Below are 22,788 nucleotides of genomic sequence, written 5' to 3'. Positions count from 1 at the left end.
TGTGTATTGGAACTTGAAGGTGCTGGTTGGGCTTGATTTCTTTGATAATTTTGATAGTTGTTAGCCCTTGCATAACTGAAGTTCGGATGATCTCTCCAACCTGGATTGTATGTGTTAGAGTATAGATCATGTCTAGGCTGGCTATTGAATCCTTCAAATGCATGTACTTGCTGGTCATCCTCATGAAGTATAGGACATTGATCAGTTGGGTGTCCTACATATGCGCAAATCCCACATAGCCGAGATTGCTAGAGTTGTTGAGCTTGACCTATGACACAACTTTTTACAGCAGAAGTTAGTTCAGAAATCTGAGCAGTGAGAATAGATGTACTTACCTTAGCCATGAATCAATTCTGCGATGGCAGGCTCTTCAGAGGCAGATTCGGTGGTGACTTGCTTCCCAAGTCATTTGAGTATGCGCTCAATTTCTGGATCGTAAGGCAGAGTTTCCTTGAGTCTAGATCTGGTCATGAAGAAAAAGATAGATTAGTTAAATCAACTCCCCGACAACGGCGCCAATTTTTTACTGTTCGATTGTTGAAGCCGGTCAAAAATAACATTTTCAGTTATCAACAATTTTACAACTGCAAATAGTGGTGAAAGGATCGAATCCATAGGGAATTGATACTTACCTATCTTTCTTATCAAGACCAAAAAAACAAACTGAAAGTAAATAAAAATAAACTGCAAGTAAAGTAAAAAGAGGGTGTTTGAGATTGATTCAATTAAACTAATGATGAAAGCAATAAAGTAAGCGAATAATAAAAATAAAGAGATTCAATTATGAGAAAAGTTCTAGTTGAAGAATTGGATCCACTTCAGTTGTTGGGATTGATCATTGAAACTTAGGTTCCTTTGTTTGATTCAATATATTAGTTATGGAAATAGAAGACGCTTCTCACCACCATATCTCTCTTTAAGCATAAATTAATTAGGGAACGTTCTCTAACCAATCACTAATCAACAAGTTGCCAAGGAGCGTCCTTGGGCCTTAGGCATCTAATAATTGTCAATTGCATTAAGAAATAGAGAGACCTAATTCTAGCTACCCAAACGCATGGTGATATCGCTAGATCATGCAATTTCCTTAGTTTTTACACCAAGAGTTACTTATGTTTGAACAATCCAAGCAATTACGGATTTAAAACTATCCAAACTAACAATTTATTACCTTGCAATCAAGAATCAATTGGCCATATTGATCAAAATAACAAAGCAACAATAGAATTAAACATGAGATTGCATGAATATTGAAAAAATAAAAGATAAACAATGTGTGTTCAGATCTCCCAATCCATAAAACAACTAAAGTATCAATCAGTCTTCAACTAGAAATAAAGGTTTTAGCCACTCATGGCTGAAACAAAAACAAAAAATAAAGAAAGAGATGAAGAAGAGATGTGGCCACTTGCAATCTCGTATGTGTGTCCAAGGGAGAGTAGAAAAAGCATGGGAAGGCTCCTTATCTGTCTTTTTATAGTTGAAAGTGTTGCCCTAGGTCTCCTTGCTGCCCAAGTTGGTCTTTCTTGCTACCCAAGTTGCTGCCCTCGCCGCCCAAGTGTACATTAATGAGGTGGAGCCTCCTTTTGAATTTTGAATATTGAATGTGCAAGACTTGGGGGGCAAGTATGTCTTCTTTGACTTCCTTAACAAGCTGAATTTTGAATTTCAAATTTTGAATGTGCATCTTTTTGAGATTTGGCTTCCTCAATAAGGAAAGGAATTCTTGAAGATTTGAAATTTGAATTTCAAATTGCTTTGCTGACTGCACTTTCCTTATTTGCACTTTCCTTATTTAGCACTTTCCTTAATAAGCTGAATCTTGAATTTTGAATTTTGAATGCTTTTGGAGATTTGAAATTTGAATTTCAAATTACTTTCCTTGTTTATCTCCTCTTCAGTTGCAACTTGGCATACTTGCTCTCCTTTGTTCCACTTTAGGCAATTTTAAGGGCATTTTCTCCAAATTACCTCTTTACACCATTTTCTGCAAAATAAGATCAAAATAAAAAAATTAGGCAGAAAAATTATAAATTAACATCAATAACATCATGATAAAATGGTCTAAATTTGGACTGATCACCAAGGTAGGGTCATCAAGGAGTGAGGGTTCCCGGTTTAGTACGAATACCAGGCGTTGAATGCTCGGAGGCCATGAGGACTTAACCCCATGCTTGTAGAAGTGGGTTTAGAAGGAATAAGAATAACAGTAGGAAATTCAAAAGCTGGGACAACAGTAGAGGCGCCCAGGATAGAAGACTTTGACTATAAATGAGACGACTCTGCTGCCGTAGGTAGGGCCAGAAGAGGAGGAAGTATGATCACTTCTTCCGCGGGGCGAGCACACTTAATTGGGGGACCACAGCCCCGACAATAGCCTTGCCTTTACGGACAACACGGGTCGCAAAAGCATATTTGTTTCTAGACCTAGCCATGTTTGCAAAAAAAGAAAAGTAAATAAGCAAGGCAGTTTGAAATTGAAAAAAGGCAAAAAGAAAAATAACCTATCTCTAGACAGGGAGGTGCCTTCCCCAAGGCTAGTGAGGCTGCACGGGTGAGGATCCTGAGTCTGGCTCGCTTGAAGATGACTCTGTAAGGACAAAACGACGTTCCTCACCATCTGAGTAATATCAATTTTCTTTAGAGACTTAGCCATTGTCAAAAGAGAGGCTAAAGCTTCATCCTCCTTCCTCCTTAGTGGAACTCCATCCTTCCTCTACTCCACCCAAAAGTGTCAACTTGTTTAAAGGCGCTCAAAACTCCCAGGCGTTTAGTGGCGAAGAACAAAAAACTTGTTCTTCCATCGCTTTAAGAAGAAGGTATTTGATAAAAAATTGTCAGGTGTTTCTACTCGCTAAAATACTAAAATTCTTCATTCTTATGGGTACCCAGCTGATACAGTTGGGAAAAGAGGGCTACGCTCGATTCGATGTTGTTATTAAGACAAACGAACTAAAAGGCCATCAAGGTTCTCCAACTATTAGGGTGGAACTGGACAACTGAAAGCTTATGGAACCGCAGAATGTCGATAAAAAAATAGATCCATGGGGAACTGAAGACCCACTTTTAGCTTCTCCTCAAAAACCATAATAGTGTCTTTTGTAGGAATCAAGTCATTCACACGAACGTGAAGAGAAGGGGCACAGATGTGAAAGGCCTCTCAAGGGATTCGATATGTATGATAAAGGCATTCTACATCCTACTCCGACAGGGCAGAAGGGATGTCATTAATAAAGCTACCCTCACTTTCTATGGCCTCCCTCAATGGAACGATGGGGCCAGGGCACGGATGAGACCGTCGAAGGAGGAGCTTGAAGCAGAACCCCACTAGGGGAAAGAAAAGAAGAAGTATTCATATTAAAGAGAAGAATGAAATAAAAATTATCGTAGGAAGTATAAACAAAAAGGAAGTTGTAAACGAGTCTTTCTAAATACATAAGATCGCAGGAGAGATCAAAAATGGTATCTAGGAAGAAGAAGGGCTCTTATAAAACGGTTTTGACAGTAGGCTTTAAATGCGGCATGATAAGTAGTGAAGTCATTATTGAGGGGCTAGATAAGAGACATAGCATTAGCAAGAAACACAAATCTCAGAAGGCCACGTGCCCTGGACCTCGAAGAATAGTGAATCTCCTTCGAATCTCAAGAATCAAAGTCTAGCGGGGGACCTCTGATGCTACATAACAACCTCCCAAAAAAAGTCATGAGTTGTCACCATAAGATAAGGCCATATGGCATGGATCTAATAAATGGAAAACGCGGTCTGACTCGAGAAAAGGAAGACTCAGACACCTTAACACCCGGTTCGTCACCAAAGACTCGCCTTTCACTCGACAAGTCGAGTATTAGTACAAAGCTACCATTAAGTAGGGATAGTCCAATATATCTCTGTTACACCTGTAATCACGAGATTTTCTATTTATTAGCTGGCGATATTCCTTAATCAAGTAGTCGGCCATATCATCGTCGGTTTATCGAGATGTGTCATATTCATCTCTATCTTCTTACTGTATAAAAGAGAAAGAATCATAGAAGCAAATATACCATATTCTAAAATACTACTCAAGTTCTTAATAATTTAGTGCAGTCTCTCTATTCTTTAATATATTGACTTGAACGTCGGAGTGACTGTCTGGACATACACCACCACCTCACTTTCTCTTCTTTGTAGGTCTAGCCAATCGCAGCGTAGCTCCATTCCGGCCACATCATCAATCTAATCTTTACAACATTAAATTGAATATATAAATTTAATTCATAACTTTATTAAAATAGCCTAATAACTATCTTATCTTTAAACGCATTTCATCTTATATCTTAAATTTCAAAAAATTAATTAAATATTTGTGATAGAGAAAAAATAAAAATAATAGATGACTTAAAATTGTTAAAATCTGTGAAGTACTGTCCACATCGTGGATAGCAATTACCAATTGTCTTACTCCTTTGACAAATAGCGGTGTTTCTTCTTGTGGTTTTGTTTTATTTTGTGGTCCATTCCTATGGTGGAGGCTGTAGAATCTTGGTTTTATCATACTCCTACATAAAGGCAGTGACAATCCAATAATAAAATATACACTAAGCTCCAACACTTATAAAGAGAATTGGAGAGACTTGGGATGATGATCTATGACATAAAAATAATAATAATAATAATAATAATAACGCGAAATGTATAATAATAATAAATCCAAATGTATAATTTACTTTCTCATTTTTTTATAAAAAATCATTTTGCCCTTCAATTTTATTTTTATTTTATTTACTTTTGAAATTTTAAATTTTGAATACTTAATAAGTGAGAGAATATACATATTATTTCTTGAACTTTTAATTTAAAAACTTAATTCCTATAATATGGCAGTGTGAATATCATATACTAGGGATTAAGTTATTAATTGAAGGATTAAGTTAGACAAAATTAAAGTTGAGGGAATAAATGAATTTTCATAAAAATGTGGAGGGAAAAATTATGCATTTTGTCTAATAATAATAATAATAATAATAATAATAATAATAATAATAAAAGTAGTAAAGGAGGTGATACCATGAGATTAGAGCTTAAAAACCTAAAAGCGGAGAGAGATGTGATAAATACGGGCCATTTGACTGTGGTATGATCAAACACCTTCTTGCACACTCCAAGGTTTTTTTTCTACAAGGCCTATGGTTGAATTGGGCCAAAGAATTAATGGGAAAAAAATCCTTGAAGAAGTAAGAATTAAATGGGCCATGCTTATTAGCCCATTTGACCAATACAAGTGAGATGAAGTATCTTTTATAATTTTTAAAAGCTTGGGGAACTAATTTATAAACCAAAAATAATAAAAGGGAAGATTTTTTACCCTAAATGGGAGAGGGGGCCGACCATACTCCTAAAAAAAAAAGGAACCCTTTCCTTCTAGGATTAAGTCAACCTTCTCAATATTTAGCAATATTTTTGTCTCAAACACAACAATAACACATATAACAACCCTAGTATCTGAAACCTTCTCTTCTTGACAACCAAAAAAACACTCAACTCATTAAAAGATTAAGAAGATGACCTGGAGCATTCACCAAATAACCTTGCTATCGCATCCTCCAAAGGAGCACTCTTATCACTTTCTCTTTTTTTTTTTTTTGTTTTTCTTTATCTATTCAATATAAAATTTTATTAAAATAATAAGAATATGGCATAAGAACATCATCCTATATCCTTTTAAGTTATTTTTCCTGTTTGGTATCTGTTAGTAATATATTTTATGGTCAATCAGTTGGTTATAATTAAATATTATTTTTCATATATTTTAAATATTTAAATATATTTTTATAAAAATTATTATTTATCTTTACTATTAATATAATATTATATTACAGAAAAATCATAATATGATTATAATTATGAGATTTCTATTGCATTTAAAGAATGTCTCTAAATGTTCTTTGTTCATGTTCTTATTATGATTAGACAATAATTAGAACTGTTAAAACTAGTACATATTATGTTATTTCCTTTTAAAGAAAGTAGCTGATCTTATAGATTGAAATATGTGAGATATCTAAAATTAATATATAGATATTTATTTTATAAATAAGTGCACTGAACTGATCTGTTTGAGAAATCCATATAAAAATAACCTCTGTATATAGATTACTCAAATAATGGTCGTGTAAGTGATCTTTTGACTTAAAATCAATAAATAATCTTATATAGAGACTTTTATATTTTGATTCATCTTATATGTCGTTTGATTCATGAGTAATAAAAAGAATGAATTTGATATATTAAAAACTGTATGAAGATATTTATGTGATTGAGATAATATTCATCACCTTAGGTTAAATTAGGAAATCTCTATTTATTCTCTACTAACATTAATCATGAAATCCTTGCATAAGGTGGAATGAAATTAGCGAATAAGATTTGGAATTTCATTTAATCGGTCAATGACTAATAGATGAGAACTAATATGATTTAACAAACACGTTCTATATATTAAATGTTAAATCGAGATATTTGTGACGAAAAGATATTAATTATACTGACAAACCATGCACCAAGAAGTTAAATCAAATCATTTTTTACATTTTAAATATTTGGATAGTTTTGATACAGTATTTTTTACCTTCAAATTAATTAATTAATTCATTATATTTATTGCCAATATATTTGAAATTTAATGTGCCACATATATAAAAAATTATATGAGAAAATAAAATGAGAAATTAAATTAAATAGAATTTAATTACATATAAATTGACATTAAAATAAAATTATAATTTGAAATAATTATGATTTTGATCTAATTAATTAAGTAGGGACTTAATTAAAATTATTTAAAATTTATATAAATTATCTATTAAAGTTTCAAACTGCATTTATAATTTATTTATTTAATTAGTTAAATAAATAAATAAATATTATTATTATATTAAAATTTTAAGATTTTAGTATAATAATGAGAGTATGAGACTGGACTTTTGAAAGCTTTTAGAATTTATAAAAAATGTAGAAAGCTAACATTTAAAATCTCTCTCTTTCTCATTTTTCTATGACCATTTTAAAGTTTTTAGATTGTTATTTTGTATGAATATTTTTAAAAATAAGATATTTGGACGATTTGTGGTTTGTGATAATTCAATCAAGACAAACAATGTTCTGTTTTATAAAAAAAATATTATTACCTCTTTAAATATTATTTTTTTATTTAAATGTGATTTATATTGAAAAAAAAAAATTTTATCTTTTTTACTGTATTCTATGGAAATCCAATAAAATTAGAGTTTGATTTTTATTAACTTGTTGGGCAAACCCAAGATTAATTTCACCTGAATATATTTAGTACTATGAAATATTTGATATTTCTAAACAATGGTTCTACTTAACTAAATTAGATATTTTGGATGGATAAACCCATGATCATGTAAGCTTAAGATAAGAGTTAGGTATAACATATAAAATATAATAAAGACAGAGTTGTCATCTAACTGATGTAGGAGTCACATAGAGATGTGATTAATAAATTATATTATTTACCTAATTTAATTTACAATAATTTGTTAGGCAAACCCAAGGTTATTTAAATTAAATAGAATACTAGTCTAGTAGGAGATCTACCGCTGGATTTTTTGACTTAATAAATAGGGCTACTAATTTAAATAAAATAGTGAGAGACTAATTAAAAATTAAAGACCTTATCCAATAATTAGGAAAATATATAAGACTAAAAATTATTATTTTTGTATTTGTAGATCTTTTTCCACCATGAGTAATAATTTATCCCTGCGAAGTATACTTAATGTTAGCAAATTAACTAAACTGAACTTTTTGGACTGGTATCGCAATTTTAGAATAGTTCTCAAGCAAGAAAAGAAGTTATATGTTCTCAACCAAGACATACTTGATGTTCTTAATGCGAATGCTAATGATGTTATTAAGGACAAGTACAATTGTCATATTGATGATGATGTGCAAGCTACATATGTGATGTTAGCTAACATGAGTCCTGAGCTTTAGGTATATTTATAATTGAGGAAAGGAAATGTGGACCTACGAGTTGCAAGTGGAGCAAAGGTTGCTATGTTAGTCGTAGGAACTTATTATCTGTCTTTAAATTCTAGCTTAGTATTAGAATTGAATAATTGTTATTATGTTCTAACATTTTGCATAAACTTTATTTTAACTTCATTTTTTAGTCTTGAATGTTTAAGTTTATTATTGAGAACAATACTTGTCCTTTTATAATAAATGAGCTTATTATGGAATTGGATCTTATATAGATGGTCTATATATTGTTTCTTCTGAAAAGCCTATTCTCAATATAAAAAAGACTCAAATTAGATAAATAACTTTTCTCATTTTTGGCATTATAGATTTGGTCACATAAATAAAACAAGAATCACTAAGTTACATAAAAATGGATATCATGATCCATTTGATTATGAATCATATAGAACTTATGAAGCTTATGAAGCTTGTTTAATAGGTAAAATGACAAAAACACCTTTTAAAGGAAAAGGTGAATGGTCACAAGAATCATTAGGCCTTATACATATAGATGTATATGGACCAATGACTTCCCAAGCCATAGGTAGATACCTGTATTTCATTATATGCACTGATGACTATACTAGATATGGTTATATGTATTTAATGAAATATAAATCTAAACCATTCGAAAAGTTCAAAGAATTCAAATTTGAAGTTAAAGAACAGACTGACAAAAGTATTAAATCACTTAAATCCGATTGAACCGATGAATACTTAAGTCATAAATTTTGTGATTATTTAACAAAGAATGAGATTATCTCACAATGGACTTCATTTGGAACAACACAACACAATGGAGTTTCAAAAAGGAGAAATCGTACTTTATTAGATATAGTACGGTCCATGATGAATCTTGCAAACTTATCTCTATTCCATACAAACTATGATATAAGACCCCATGTGAAGTTAAGACCACATGTGAGACGTGGACTAATCTCACAATGGACTAATCTTGCAAATCTCACATTGGACTTCATATGCCTTGCAAACTATGATATAATTTCTTAATAGAGTTCCTTACAAATCTGTCGATAAGACCCCATGTGAGACGTGGACTAATAAAAGGCCAGTCTTATCACACATTAAGATTTGCAAATATGATACTTATGTTAAGCGTCTAGTATCTGATAAATTGGGAACTAAGTCAGATAAATGTAAGTTTATGGAATATCCAAAAGAAACTATTAGATATTATTTTTATCATTCTATTGAGAAAAGGTGTTTGTCACAAAATATGTTATCTTTATAGAAAAATATTTTCTTTTGAAAGAAGCAGTGAGAGTTAGATAGAACTTGAAGAAGTTTAAGAACCATAAACAGACATCCAAATGGAACCAAAACTAGAGACTATAATGTCTGCTGTGGAAACACAAGTTGAAGCACTACCGCGAAGATTTGTTAGGACAATCGTGCTTCGATAAGATTAGACCTTCTTGTGGAGTCTCGTAACAATGTTTCACTTATACATGATGAGCCTAATAGCTATGAAGAAGCGATGTCTGACATTGATTCTTCAAATTGGCTTGAAGCAGTGAAATTTGAAATGGATTCCATGTACACTAACCAAATATGGTCTTTGGTTGATGTACCTGAAGGAATAAAACCCATTAGGTATGACGTTGACTTTGATGAAATCTTTTCACCAGTAGCTATGCTTAAATCCATAAGGATTTTACTTATAATAGTAGCATATCATGATTATGAAATTTGGTAAATGGATGTCAAAACAACATTCCTGAATGAGAATCTTCTTGAGGATGTATACATGATACAACCTGAAATTTTTTAATCTAAAAAATTTCTTAATAAGGTATGCAAATTACAAAGATCCATTTATATACTTAAACAAACTTCGTGAAGTTAGAACATCCATTTTGACAAAACAATCAAACAAGTTTGATTGTGTCAAAAGTATGGATGAACCTTGTATATAAAAGAAGGTTAGTGGGAGTGGAGTTGTATTTTTTATTTTATATGTAGATAGCAAATAAATAATAGGAAATTATATTCCATTACTACAAATCTGTAAAGATTTATTTATCCAAGAATTTTTTTCATAAAGGATTTGAGAGAAGCCGTTTATATTATAAGAATTAAGATCTATAGAGATAGATCCAAGAGGTTGCTTGGATTATCTCAATCCACTTACTTTGACAAAGTGCTAAAATGGTTTAGAATAGAGGAATCCAAGAAAGGATTCCTGACTATGTCACTTGAAGAGATTGATGAACTCAAAGTTCATGGATATTCGAATGCGAATTTTTAGTCAGATTTTGATGATAACAAATCTCAATCTGGTTATAATTTTACTCTAAATGGTGGAACAATAAGTGAAAAATGTTTCAAACTAGAGATTACTGCAAATTCTATGATAAAACTCAAGTACACTTCTGTAGCCTAGGCAACAAAGGAGACAGTTTTATATCAAAAAGTTTTTTCTGAACATGGTGTGGTTCCTAGCATTGTTGATCCACTTACAATGAACTATGATAACAATGAAGTCATTGCATAAGCAAAGGAATCCAGGTCTCATTAAAGATCTAAGTATGCACTTAGGCGATTCTAAATGATTAGAGAGATCATTGAAAGGAAAGATATAGAGATAAAGTGAGTTCTACTAACGAGAATCTTAAAGATTCTCTTGTTAGTGTAAACTGTAGTCCTATGTATATGGTAAAAACATTTTATCTACGATAAATAAAGATGAGACATTTGTTTTATCACTTTATTTGTTACTGTGCATATAAATTGATAAAACATCCTTGAATGTTGGGTCTGTTCAAGTTATCAAGTGTGAGGCACTTGGTAGTAAAACCTTGAAACTTTAAAGAATAATATTCTAAACTTCCCTAGTCGATCATTGTCATGAGAGTGATTAAGTATGGTCTCTGTGAGATGATCATATTTTACAGGTCATAGAATATTGGATATCAATCAGAGAATATAAATATAAATTAAGAATGTTGTATTTGAAAACGATCCACTTATGAGAACACTACATAGTTGAAAATCATAAGTGTCTCTCTAGTGATACTTGTACTAGATGTCCTTAGACTAGAAATCTCTATGGATGCTTAGATGAGCTCTTGTATACTTTAACTTACACCTGACGCGCCCGTAAATGGCTTGGCAAGTACGGGTATAATTGGGTATGCCACGATTCATGCTAAGCAACATGAGAGAAGTAAAGGGATTGTCTCTCTCGAAGAAATAGAAAATATTATCAACCACTTGACTAGTGAAACTGAGAAGAGTGTGATCACACTCAAGTTGTATGATAAGAGTTATCAGTAACTTGATTGATTCAGTATCACTAATAGGTCAAGAAAAATAATAATGAGTAAGGATGACTTGTTCCATGTCTTATGCAAACCATAATATCTTATGACAAAGGATTGTATTAGTTCACTAATAGGGTGTTTTTCTGAGCAAATTCATAAGTATTCAATTTGAGTAATTATAATATCTTGCTAGAGACCAATTATAATTTATGGACCTTAAAAATCCATTGCCAACATTGAATAGTCCTACAAGATTGCACACGATAAAATTTGGACAAAGGATACTTTGGTCTTTTCCATGTCGAACCATTAATAAGTGTTTTGTTTAAAACATTATTACTGAGCTCATGTGAATTTTGGTATACATTCCTAGTCCCACTTAATGTGACTTAAGGTCTGATATAATTAGTTAATTAAAATGTTTAATTAATTAGTTAAAAGAGAGAGAGAGTCCTAATAGAATTAGGACTTATTTTAAAAAAAAATTATTTTGAATTAAATGTCAATATCTAATTGGATTTGAATTCAAATTAAATCAAACTTTCTCGCCAGGTTTTCTTCTCATTGAGGCTGAATTTGAGTGACTATAAAAGGGAAAATAAAACCCTAGTTCGTGACTCAATAGATGCGACTACATAAGTGAGAAAAAGGAGAGAAAAACTGTAACTTTTTCCACCTCTTCTTTTTGGCTGAACCTTTTAGGGAAAATTTTTTTTTTTTCTCATACTTGCTTTAAAGTTTTTGGCACTAAACACATCAGGGATTGATAGAGATCAGATCTCCAATCCTCTACCTAAGCCGAATTCACAAAACTGAAAGGAAGAGACAAACATTCAAGGCGCTAGCACACTTCCTTTCGCCGAGAATTTTAGAGTGTGAAATTGTAGAGGAGAGTCGCTATTAGGCAATCCCTTAGTCATGTTTTGCTACGGGAGAGGAGATTAAAAAAGGTGATTTTAATTTATTTTGTTTTGCTCTAGTCTTGCAAACAATTCAATAAAGGTAACTCTTGCAACTTTAATGCCATTGTTATATGCATTGGCTCTTGTTTGTTCTTATGATTTAAAATTGTTTTGTTTTTCATTGTGCCAATCTAATATTAAGCTCATACGATTCCTAACGTCTCTTACTAAGGCATTTTTCCAGTAAAAACATAATTATCACATTTATATTTATGTGATAAGTCATACCATGCTTTAGTGCAAATGGAAGATTATTATTAATTTAAATATATTTTTAAATTATATTTTCATATTTAATAATGCTGTTAATTTATATATTCATAATAACTGAAATTATTTTATCATTGCTATTAATACGTAATTTTTTAATTTCTTACAACTTTTTTGATATAATACATTAATCACAATAAAATAAAAACTTTAACATATATATTTTATTTTTTATTTTTAATAATAAATAAACTAAAAAAAATTATAATCAATATTATTAATTAATTAATAAAAACTTTAACATATATATTTTAAATTTTACTTTTAATAATAAATAAACTAAAAAAATTATAATCAATATTATTACTTAATTAATAAAAACTTTAACATATATATTTTATTTTTTACTTTTAATAATAAATAAATTTAAAAAATATAACCAATATTATTAATTAATTGATGCTACATATATTATATCTCTCTGAATAATAAGAAATATATGAGAAGTTGCCAAGTGCACAATTAACCCTATATAATTATATTTTATAGCATAAACTTATTAAAATTGTGGATAAAATAACTTTTTATGATTTCATAAAAAGGTGAAGAAAAAATTATGCATTTTACTTTTTTTTATATATTTTTCATTTTTTTATATAAAATAATAATTAATATATATATATATATATATATATATATATATTAAATGTAATTTATTATTTTTATCAATCACTGACTTTTTTATTATATTTTTTGATATAATAAATAGAGCACGGTATCATAACACCAGTGCCCTCCCCAAACACTCGCAACCCCTCTGACAAAAGTACAGGCACTAAAACTTCTTATTATTTTTTAATATAATATATTATTAATATTATAATAAAAAATTTATTGTATTTTATTATTAAAAATTATTATATTTTTTATTTTAATAATAAATATAAAATTAAAAATATATTTATAAAAATTAAGTAACTATTATATAAAAAAATGTTTAAATAATAAAAATAAACTATTATATATATATATATATATATATATATATATATATATATATATATATATATATATATATATAAGTTCATAATAAAATATTATGTATAAAATTTTTTACTATCTTACAATAGTGTTAATTTATTGATTTGTCAATTTTTGAAATCATATTTAATATAATCTAATTAATAAATATTATATATTTTTATTTTTCTAATATAAATAATTATATGCAATAAATATATATAATTAACTAAAATTATTATAAAAAATAATAATTGTAATAAAGTTTATCATAATTAAAGAATTATTAGAATTAATTATATAAAATATTATCAAATTAAAATTTTATTTAATTTAAATAATTTATAAAAAATAAATAAATATAAATAATTAAAAAATAATAAAAAGTAAAAGTGTTTGTAATATTCTAAATCAAGAGTTTAAAACATGTTATTAATTCAGAATTATTATAATTTATTGTATTAATGATTGTTATAATTTTAATCTCTATACTTCCTATAAAAATATAACCTTTATATATTTACTCTATATAAAACTCACTAGTATAATTTCCTTTAAATAATTCTATTTCTCTATTTTCAATTGCCTCATATTTTAAAAATTTTTCTTACCCTTTAAAATAAAAAATTTTATAAAAATTTAATTTAATTGAATTTTTTTCTCCCTTGGAATAAAGAATTTAAAAAATTTTCATAATGTTTAAAGATGAAATTATAAATAATTTTACAAACATTCATTTAATTTTTTTTTTTTGTAAAATCATTTATGTCAATTTTTTTTTTAATAAAATCATTTATGTCGAACGAAGGTAATTTCATGTCAAACGAGAGTAATTGTTCTCTTGATGTATGAATACATAACTCTTGTCAAAACTCTTACCAATAAACTCGATCCTTTTAAATAGATGAGAACTGCCACCGCTATCCACTTATTGAAACTCATTAAATTTTATTTTCTTAAAAATATAATTTTTTAAATAAAATCTATTATTTAATATTAATAATATATAATAATAAATACTAAAATTTTTAATTTTTTTAATACAATTAAATTTATTAAATTTTTAATTTTCTTTTACAATTATTTTTCTTTATTTTATGGCAATAAATTATATATTTAATTAATAATTTTTTATATTATTTTAAATCTCAAAAGATAAAATAAAATATTATAATTTATTCTCTATCAATTAATAGTTTTAAATTTAAAATCTGAATATAAAAAAAATATTTTAATCCGGAATGAATTCATATAAAAAAATATATTATCTTTGTAAATAAATGCAGCCTTTTTCACTTGAAAATTGAGAAAATGCTCAAAATAGCGTCGAAACTGAAGGAACAAAGCCAACATAACGCCTCAGCCTTAACGGCAACGGCCACAGTTTAAAACCATGCCGAACGACAACGGGGACCATTGATACAAACAAGGCCAAGTTTTTGGCTTTTTGATACATTTTACAGTCCAGACTATTAGTGGGGTTTTCCCCCAAATGGTCGCTACTCTTGGACTTCATTCCTGCACAGTAGGTGTCAAGATATTTCAATATGGCTTGGCCGTCTTCTGTATCCTTGTTCTCTCTCTCCGCAACCCTTCAAGCCATACTTTTAGTATGGTGCATAAATTTTCGAGAGCTACCAGCAGGCAATGCTTGATCAATCTGTGTCAGATAAGTCCTCATAGCCACTAACATTAGAAAGACAGCAAAAGTGAATAAAGAAAAAAAAAATAGTTCAGTAAGATTAAATTAGGGTAGTGATAAAACTATTTTGTTTATTGTGACAGTTGGCAAAACTTAATTTTACAATGAAGATTTTTTTGTTCATCCTCCAAAAGTAATCACGCTTCAAAAGCTAAAAACTAATTTATTTCTACCTTATAATATGACACAGAAGATTTATAGAAAAAAGATTACCTTTACTGGTGCGTTGAACTAGATAGCTTCAACAGTGAGCCACGCCAAATGATCTTGATGTGAACGAGTATATGGTGGGGGCTTCGAATACCAATCACTGCTGGAAACCTCTTGCACGGGTACGGTAGTTGGCCCTTGTGTATATACTTGGTGCAATTGACATCTCCAAGATAATAGTCCATAAAGAAAGGTACAAGGGCTACAAAAAAATGGCAGGAACTTCATTACACGAGATTCAGAAGCTCATTACGGAAAGGGAAAAAAAAGAGAGAGAGAGGAAGCAGATTTTATAATATGTTATAATAAAAAAAAAAGGGCACATTAAAGACGAACACTTGCCATACAGAACGTGAGAAAGTGCAAAAGGTTTAGAAACAACTCATGGGTATAGGAGTAAAGCAATCACAGCAGAACTACAACAAGCCAACAGATATCGCATAAATTTATCAAAAAATATAAGCCTAGCATAATAAAAAGTCACAAACTTTCATTAATATGCCAAACAAATAAGAAAATCAAAGCAAGTAAACGGGAGTATTAAAAGGCATTTTTACCACAAGCAATTAACTAATATTTTTGTGTTCAATTATGCAACATTGGTAGGGCAAAATGGGATGCAATGTCTTCAAATATTCTATTGAAATATAACTTAAATCTGTGATCTGACTGATACATGTAGGCTTAGCTAGTGTAATTTGTATCCAAAAACAATTGAAAAACAGAGGGCACTCTATTCCATTTAATGGTTGAATATGATATACAATTAATGAACACGTTATCACTACAGCCATTCTTCCAATACAAAAAATAACATAAAAGTTGTCACTCCTGCTATTGTTTCAAGACAGTTTTAGGTCATGTTATGCATTACATGAAAACATCCCAGAAATTAGAATTCAGAAACCTTACTGACTGAGACCAAACATAGCCCAAGGATCACAGTTAGATACTCAACTTTAAGAGACCCAATAGCAATAAGCATGTCAATATACAACTTACAATACTGACCTCTCTAAGTCCCACTTTCAAATTGAAAGTTAAACCTAAACAAGCAAAGCTGAATAATCTCATGAAGAAAGATCCACTAGTTCTCCTTCATGGTGCTATAAATCAGCATACGACAAATGTGATTAAACAAATTAGATAAGCATTATGCAAGCCAGATACAACACAAAAGGAAGAATATCAAAAATGCAAAGAAATACTCTAAGGAATCAGATTTACTGTCATTTTAAAATATGATTTTCGGAACAAAAAATGACTAACTCAAGAAACATATATAGACAATCAGTTCAATTCCATCATGTTCATCATCAGTGCACAAGAAAATGGACAAAATTAGGCGAATCAGAATTGTATAGAAAATAATGACAAAATTGACAGGTCCAAAACAACCAAAAAATAAACCACAAGCAGTCCCAACAGGTAGTCAAACAAAAGAGAATTCACAATTCTCTCAAGCATCACTTACCCCACATGTAATCTTCGATGATGCACAGGGATCCACCAGGTTAACTGATTGGATCCACCAGGTTAACTGAAATTACAAGTCAATCTCTGAGCAAATCACTTAATAAGGCACCATTTCATTGGATGTGTGTAAATTGATAACATATGTGTGCAACAAAAAGCTAATTAGCATCAGCTCCCTGTTTCTCGTGAACCCAATGAATGCCCTGTTAAAATGAAAAAATTGTACGTGAAAACAATAACAAGGTATCTACAACATCAGAAAAGTAACTTCACATTTTAGATGTTTTAATAAAGCAAAGATGTCTGCAATTTATATTTTTAGCAGCACCAACTCTTCAAATGACCAATTCTGATCCTTTGGAATGGAGCAAAATATATTGCATCACTTGTAAAATATTTTTTCTTAAATATTCAAGCAGTCCCATATACATGAAAAATTATAGATGCATAGTTGCAAACTAAAAATGACTTGTTTCTGCTCCCCATAGATGGAGATAGAGATTGTACCTGTGATGTCAGTCTAATTTTTGACATTGAAATTTCGAATCGCGACGAATTCCCATTGGAATTCGGTATTTCGGACCCATGGACCTTAGTCAATCATTTTCAAATATGTTCCTTTTTTTAAATAAATAAATATATTTATCCAAAAAAAACCTTCAGTCACCGAAGATGTCTTCCATAGACTTGCCAATAAATAGGTCCAACCCAAAATGTAGAGAGATTTCTCTCCATTTCAGGCCTAAGGTGACCTTTGCCTCATTTTCCTTCATTTTTTTTTAATCTTTCTAAGTTTAAATCAACTATTTTTTACGAGATCTTTCGTTGGATTTGAAGAATTAAAACTTTTGGATTCAACTTTTCAACTTGGATTTAAAACTTGAGCTTTGAAATCTTATTCCTTCTCTTTAAATGTTCTTTTGAGTATGAGTTGGAAATCTTGGTCTCTTACCATAGCATGTGGAGTCTAAGCACAAATGAGAACACTAGAGGAGTTAATTAAAAGTTTATAGTTCATAATTTATGATTAAAGAACATGCAATTGAAGCGATAAGTCTGGTTTAGGATGATCTTTTGAGTTAAATTTCGAAAGTTGAAACTCTCAATGCATGTTGACTGTTGTTATTGACTTGAGGCTATTTTGGAGTTTCTAGAACCTTTTGGTAGATGTCTGAAGTTGTTCAGGTTGGACATGAGGTTGTTTTGGGGGCTAGGAAACAAGCAGAATTGGGTTTTGGCAGCAGGTTCAACTGCCGAAAGTTATTCGGCTGACGAACCTACATATTAAAGAGGGTTTTGTGGCTGCCAAAGGTGCTTCTGAAGAAGGGACCTTTTGGCTCTATACAGGAACTTTAGACTGCTGAAAGTCCCTTGTCCAATCCTTTTCATAGTTTCTTCTATGTGTTTTTGTGATTTTTTTAGAGGTCCTTGGGGTAGTTCTTAGAAATGTTAAAAATTTATGTTTGGACTCTCATTTGAATACATTTTCATAGTTTTGGAATTTGAGAACCAAGGAAATCAATAGCAAGGCAACGACAAAATTTTAGCTAAAAATTTTGAGTCTATAAGAGAAGTAAAACTAAACTTATTTTAATTAAAGTTGAATGAAATCAATTTAGAATGCTTAGGCATCATGAATACCATAATTTACAATAAGATTGTATGGATTCGCGAATATGTTGTATTACATTATCTTCTTGTTAATGAAAAGTGGATTTTGTATGACCCACTAGCTCTTTTATGATAACAATGTGATATGTACAATGGATATGTTAAGACCATGTTAACCCATTTTGTGCTCTTGGCAATATCTTAAGGAAAAGACCATATTGGTTCATTTTATCCCTCTGGCACTATAGTTATATGTATATTTTAAGAAGAAATCCTGAGGAACTCCAGTGAAGGGGACATATTAGATATGTGAGGGATTACTAGTGACAAATCCCCTATACGTGAATTGTTTGTAATTTGCCGCATTCATCTATGCACGAGACTTAAATTTAAAGCACATATGTTCCTTCTACTTACTAAGCTATTCAAAATATCTGAACCCTTTTCACTATCTCCAAGTTTGCAGAACAAAAACCGAGGGCATGAGGCTCAACGGAATAGAGTTAGGCTTCATGCTTTAGTCTTCGTTTATGTATTAGAATTACAGTTAGAAGACATGTAAATTAATTGTGATTTAGATTATTGTGCTTGACCCATAGAATTGCTTATGTGTCCTAGTCCTTGTGATTATCTCTATGTTATGCAAGGGATATATGCATTCCCTTTGAGATAAGAAAATCCACCAAAAACAGTGTCATTCATGTGCAAATGATTACGTGTAAAGACAAAGGTGCTCGTGACCTCACATACATATATGCATGCATGTACATTAGTAAATGCACATGTACAGATAGATAAAAGCCATATTTCTTTATGTAAAAATAAAACTAAAATTGGTAGGTTATGGAAGCGAGAAGAAAGAATTAGAGAAACAAACCATCTGGACCATGCTATCTGACAATTGCAGTGCTTCTTCCCACTTGCCGACTCTAAGGAGGCCCATGATAAGGTGAACTAATATGCTCAACTCTGGAACACAGCCCCTCCTAATCATGTCTGCGTACAACTTAAAAGCCTCATCAACTTTACATGCAAGTGAAAGGCTTTCAATTAATGAAGAATATATATCCTTGTGAGCTGCTGAAAAAGAAGAAAATGATGAGAGCTCTGCATGCAGCTCTAGAGCCATTTCCAATCTCCCAGCCTTGATAAAATTATCAATCAACACTTTATAAACTGGCAAAATAGGCATTGAATCACTCCCGGTCATCTCAATTAAAAGACCATGAGAAGCTATGAATTCACGGCTGAAACCTTCAATAACCCTTCGATATATTGCTACATGCTTTGGCCAATATGTCTGTTTCATCTCCTCTAAAAGTCTATAAGCCTCATCTAGATTGCCGGCAGTGCAACAGTGATTTATCAAAACCCTATAGGTGACAAAATTTGGAGCACAACCCTTGGAACACATTTGCTGCAACAGCTCAAGGCATTTGTCAACTCTGCCTGCTTTCCCAAAGCCATCAATCATTGCAGTGTAAGTCACGACATTCGGACAACAACCCTTTTCTTCCATCATAAGCATAAGTTTATTGGCTTCATCTATCTTTCCATCTTTACATAGACCATCTATCATCTCAGTGTAAGTAACAACATTGGGAGCACACGAGTTTTCCAGCATTTTGGACAAAACTTTTAATGCAAGGTCCATTCTTTTGTCCTTGAACAACCTGTCAATCAAAGAGCTATATGTGTACACATTTGGAGTATATCCATGCCCCAACATTTTGGTAAAAACCTCTTGTGCTTCATCTAGTTTGCCAACCTTACAAAATCCATCTATGAGAGCATCATATATAATGTAATTTGGTTCACAACCTTTCATTGACATGACTTCCAGCAAGTCACGTGCCTCCTTTACCCTATGGGCTTTGCACAAACCATCTACCAAAGCTCCATAAGTATAAACATTTGGTTCTTTGGACCCACTATCAACAACCCTGAAATACATATCGACATCTGAGTTTTCCACATTGTCATCCTTCATTCTTGCATAAATCTGGCAAGCCTTCTCAATCTCTCCAGCTTTACAATGACCATCAATTAAAGCTGTATATGTGACAATATTAGGAATGCAACCTTTGGACAGCATCATCTCAAAGATCTCATTTGCATTTTTTATCTTCCTCGCTTTAAGGTACGCATGTATAAGAGCAGTATAAGTAACCACATTTGGGGCACAACCATATCTTTGCATTTCATCAAGCCAATTACGAGCCTGTTCTATCAAACCAGCTTTGCAAAAGCTATCAAGCAATATTGTATATGTATATACATCAAGTGTGATACCATTTCTTTTCATTTCTTGAAACAATAGAAAAGCCTTCTCTACTTGGGATGCATTACATAGATAAGCAATGACTTTGGAATATGTGGCAGTATCAGGTATAAAGCCCTTAGTCATCATTTCACGTATAACATTATATGCCTTCTCAAATTTTCCAATGGCACAAAGGCACCTTGTAAAATTACTGATATTGACCTTATTTAGTACAAACCCCATTTCAAGCATTTCACCATAGGCTTTTTCAGCCAACTCTAATACATCCACACTAGGCAACTCTTCATTGCCACAAATACCACCAATCAATATATTGTAAGCAACATAACCTGGCTGATAGCCACATTTTACCATTTTCTTGAGCAACTTATAAGCATAAGTGTAATCTCCTGATTGGCAGTAAGCATGAATGAGCGAATTGAATATCTTAGGACTTGGATAGCAACCTTCTGTAATCATCATCTTTAGTATTCTTTTACACCTACCCAGCTGTTTCTTTCTCAAGCACCCACAAAGCAAAATTTTGTATGTTACAACATTGGGAATGCAATAACTTGCTCGCATCCTATTTAAAAAATCCATAGCTTCTTCAAAAAGCGAGGCTTCACATAACCCAGATATCATCTTAGTATAAAGCACCGTATCAGGAACAAATTCTTCTTTCTCAATTAACGTCAAGGCATCCCTCCACTTTCCTGCTTTACAAAGGGAATGTGCAAAACAACCCAAGGTAAACTCATCCATGCTGTACCCCAAACTCGACATCTCCCTTTGGACCAGAAAACCTGTGTCTAGTCGTTCTGCTCTTAAAAACACTTGTATTAAAGCATTATAAGTTGATCTTGAGGCCTTGTACCCGAAATCTTTAAGCCTGCCTAACTCCTCCAATGCTGCATTCCACGAACCGTTTTGACAATACTTGCGAATCAAAATATTAAGCAACTTTCCAAGCACTTCCTTGTCATCTTCCTTAATTTCACGCAAAAATTGTTCTGGTATTCTATCATTACTATCAGCACTAGTTTCAATTATCTGTATCAGTGCGGTGTACACAGACGGAGTGTGACTATACCCAATTTGTCGGCCAGCCCAGATAAAAAACTTGACACTCAATTCGGGATTTTTTATTAGATTCAAGACTTCAACTACCAAAGGTTCACTTAACTTTTGTCTATATTGCCTAAGAAATTTCTGGGTTTTGTTCCCAAACCCATCATCATTTGCAAGAATCGCATTCGAAATTAAAACAGCCTCATTCGAGCACTTACCTGTATCAAACTTATGCTCCCCAGTATTAGGGTGTAACAAAGAATCGCGTAAAAAAGAAAAATCTTCACTGGAAATAGACTCAACTGGAGAATAATCAAGCGGAAAAGGGTCCTCGGGATCTACCAAACCTTGAAGATTGTCGGAGGAAGATGTAGAAATGAATCTGAAATTGTTATAGAAAAGATTTTGACAGAAAAATATGCGGAAACGAGGGGGAAAAGTTGAAGGGAAAATGGTATTGAGAACACGGGAGGATAGAGAAGGGATTGAATGAGAGAGAAAGATCCTAAGGACTCTTTTCCTCATTTGGTTTTGGTGATTGGAAGACGAAGGCTTCCGGTCCTCGGGCGGGAGGATTTTTAGGAAACGTGAACTCTGCAAAAACCAAGAAATGGGAGTGAATTTTGCGTTTCGCTTTTCAAATGGGGACAAATTACTTTTTACAGTATTGCAAAATTAACAGAAATTTTCCTTTATTTTTAAAGTTTAATAGTTTAAATTAAAATAAATTTATAAATTATTTTAAAAGTTAATATTTAATTTTTAAAAATATAGTGATATATATATATAGACTAAAAATTATAAAATAATTTATCTTTTTATAACCATTTCTAAAACACATGAGAAACTCTAGCTAAATTCATAAATAATTTATTTAAAAAACTATAATCATAAATTATAATTAATTATAATTATAATCCAAATCAATAAATTTAAAATTAATCACTAAA

At 31.1% G+C, this 22,788-nt stretch overlaps 1 protein-coding gene across 3 annotated transcripts; it reads right to left on the bottom strand.

The window, feature by feature from the left end:
- Window positions 1-14,747: 14,747 nt before the first annotated feature.
- On the bottom strand, window positions 14,748-22,474 carry LOC110600027 (pentatricopeptide repeat-containing protein At1g06710, mitochondrial). 3 transcript variants are annotated; one of them, XM_043950471.1, is made up of 3 exons: window positions 19,382-22,474; window positions 15,421-15,619; window positions 14,748-15,191 (listed from the first exon to the last, which is right to left on the bottom strand). In XM_043950471.1, exons 1-2 carry the CDS (start codon window positions 22,361-22,363, stop codon window positions 15,515-15,517), a joined length of 3,087 nt encoding a protein of 1,028 aa, XP_043806406.1. In that variant the 5' UTR covers window positions 22,364-22,474; the 3' UTR covers window positions 14,748-15,191; window positions 15,421-15,514. The 3 variants fall into 3 exon arrangements, with proteins under 3 accessions (XP_043806406.1, XP_043806407.1, XP_043806408.1); XM_043950472.1 differs by having other exon boundaries at window positions 14,748-15,165; XM_043950473.1 differs by lacking the exon at window positions 14,748-15,191 and adding an exon at window positions 16,892-17,096 and having other exon boundaries at window positions 15,479-15,619; window positions 19,382-22,473.
- Window positions 22,475-22,788: the final 314 nt, after the last annotated feature.

Source organism: Manihot esculenta, chromosome 14 (genome assembly GCF_001659605.2).
Source record: "Manihot esculenta cultivar AM560-2 chromosome 14, M.esculenta_v8, whole genome shotgun sequence".
In the NCBI taxonomy this organism is placed as follows: Eukaryota; Viridiplantae; Streptophyta; class Magnoliopsida; order Malpighiales; family Euphorbiaceae; genus Manihot; species Manihot esculenta.
This window is presented reverse-complemented; position numbering and strand designations above follow the sequence as displayed.

What these genes read in the sequence shown, in the direction of transcription:
- LOC110600027 (XM_043950471.1), bottom strand. Translation starts at nt 22,363, where the DNA reads ATGAGGAAAAGAGTCCTTAGGATCTTTCTCTCTCATTCAATCCCTTCT. An exon ending in CAGATAGCATGGTCCAGATG is followed by an intron (nt 15,620 to 19,381) that starts GTTTGTTTCTCT and finishes ATTTTTTTGTAG; the next exon opens with CCCTTGTACCTTTCTTTATG.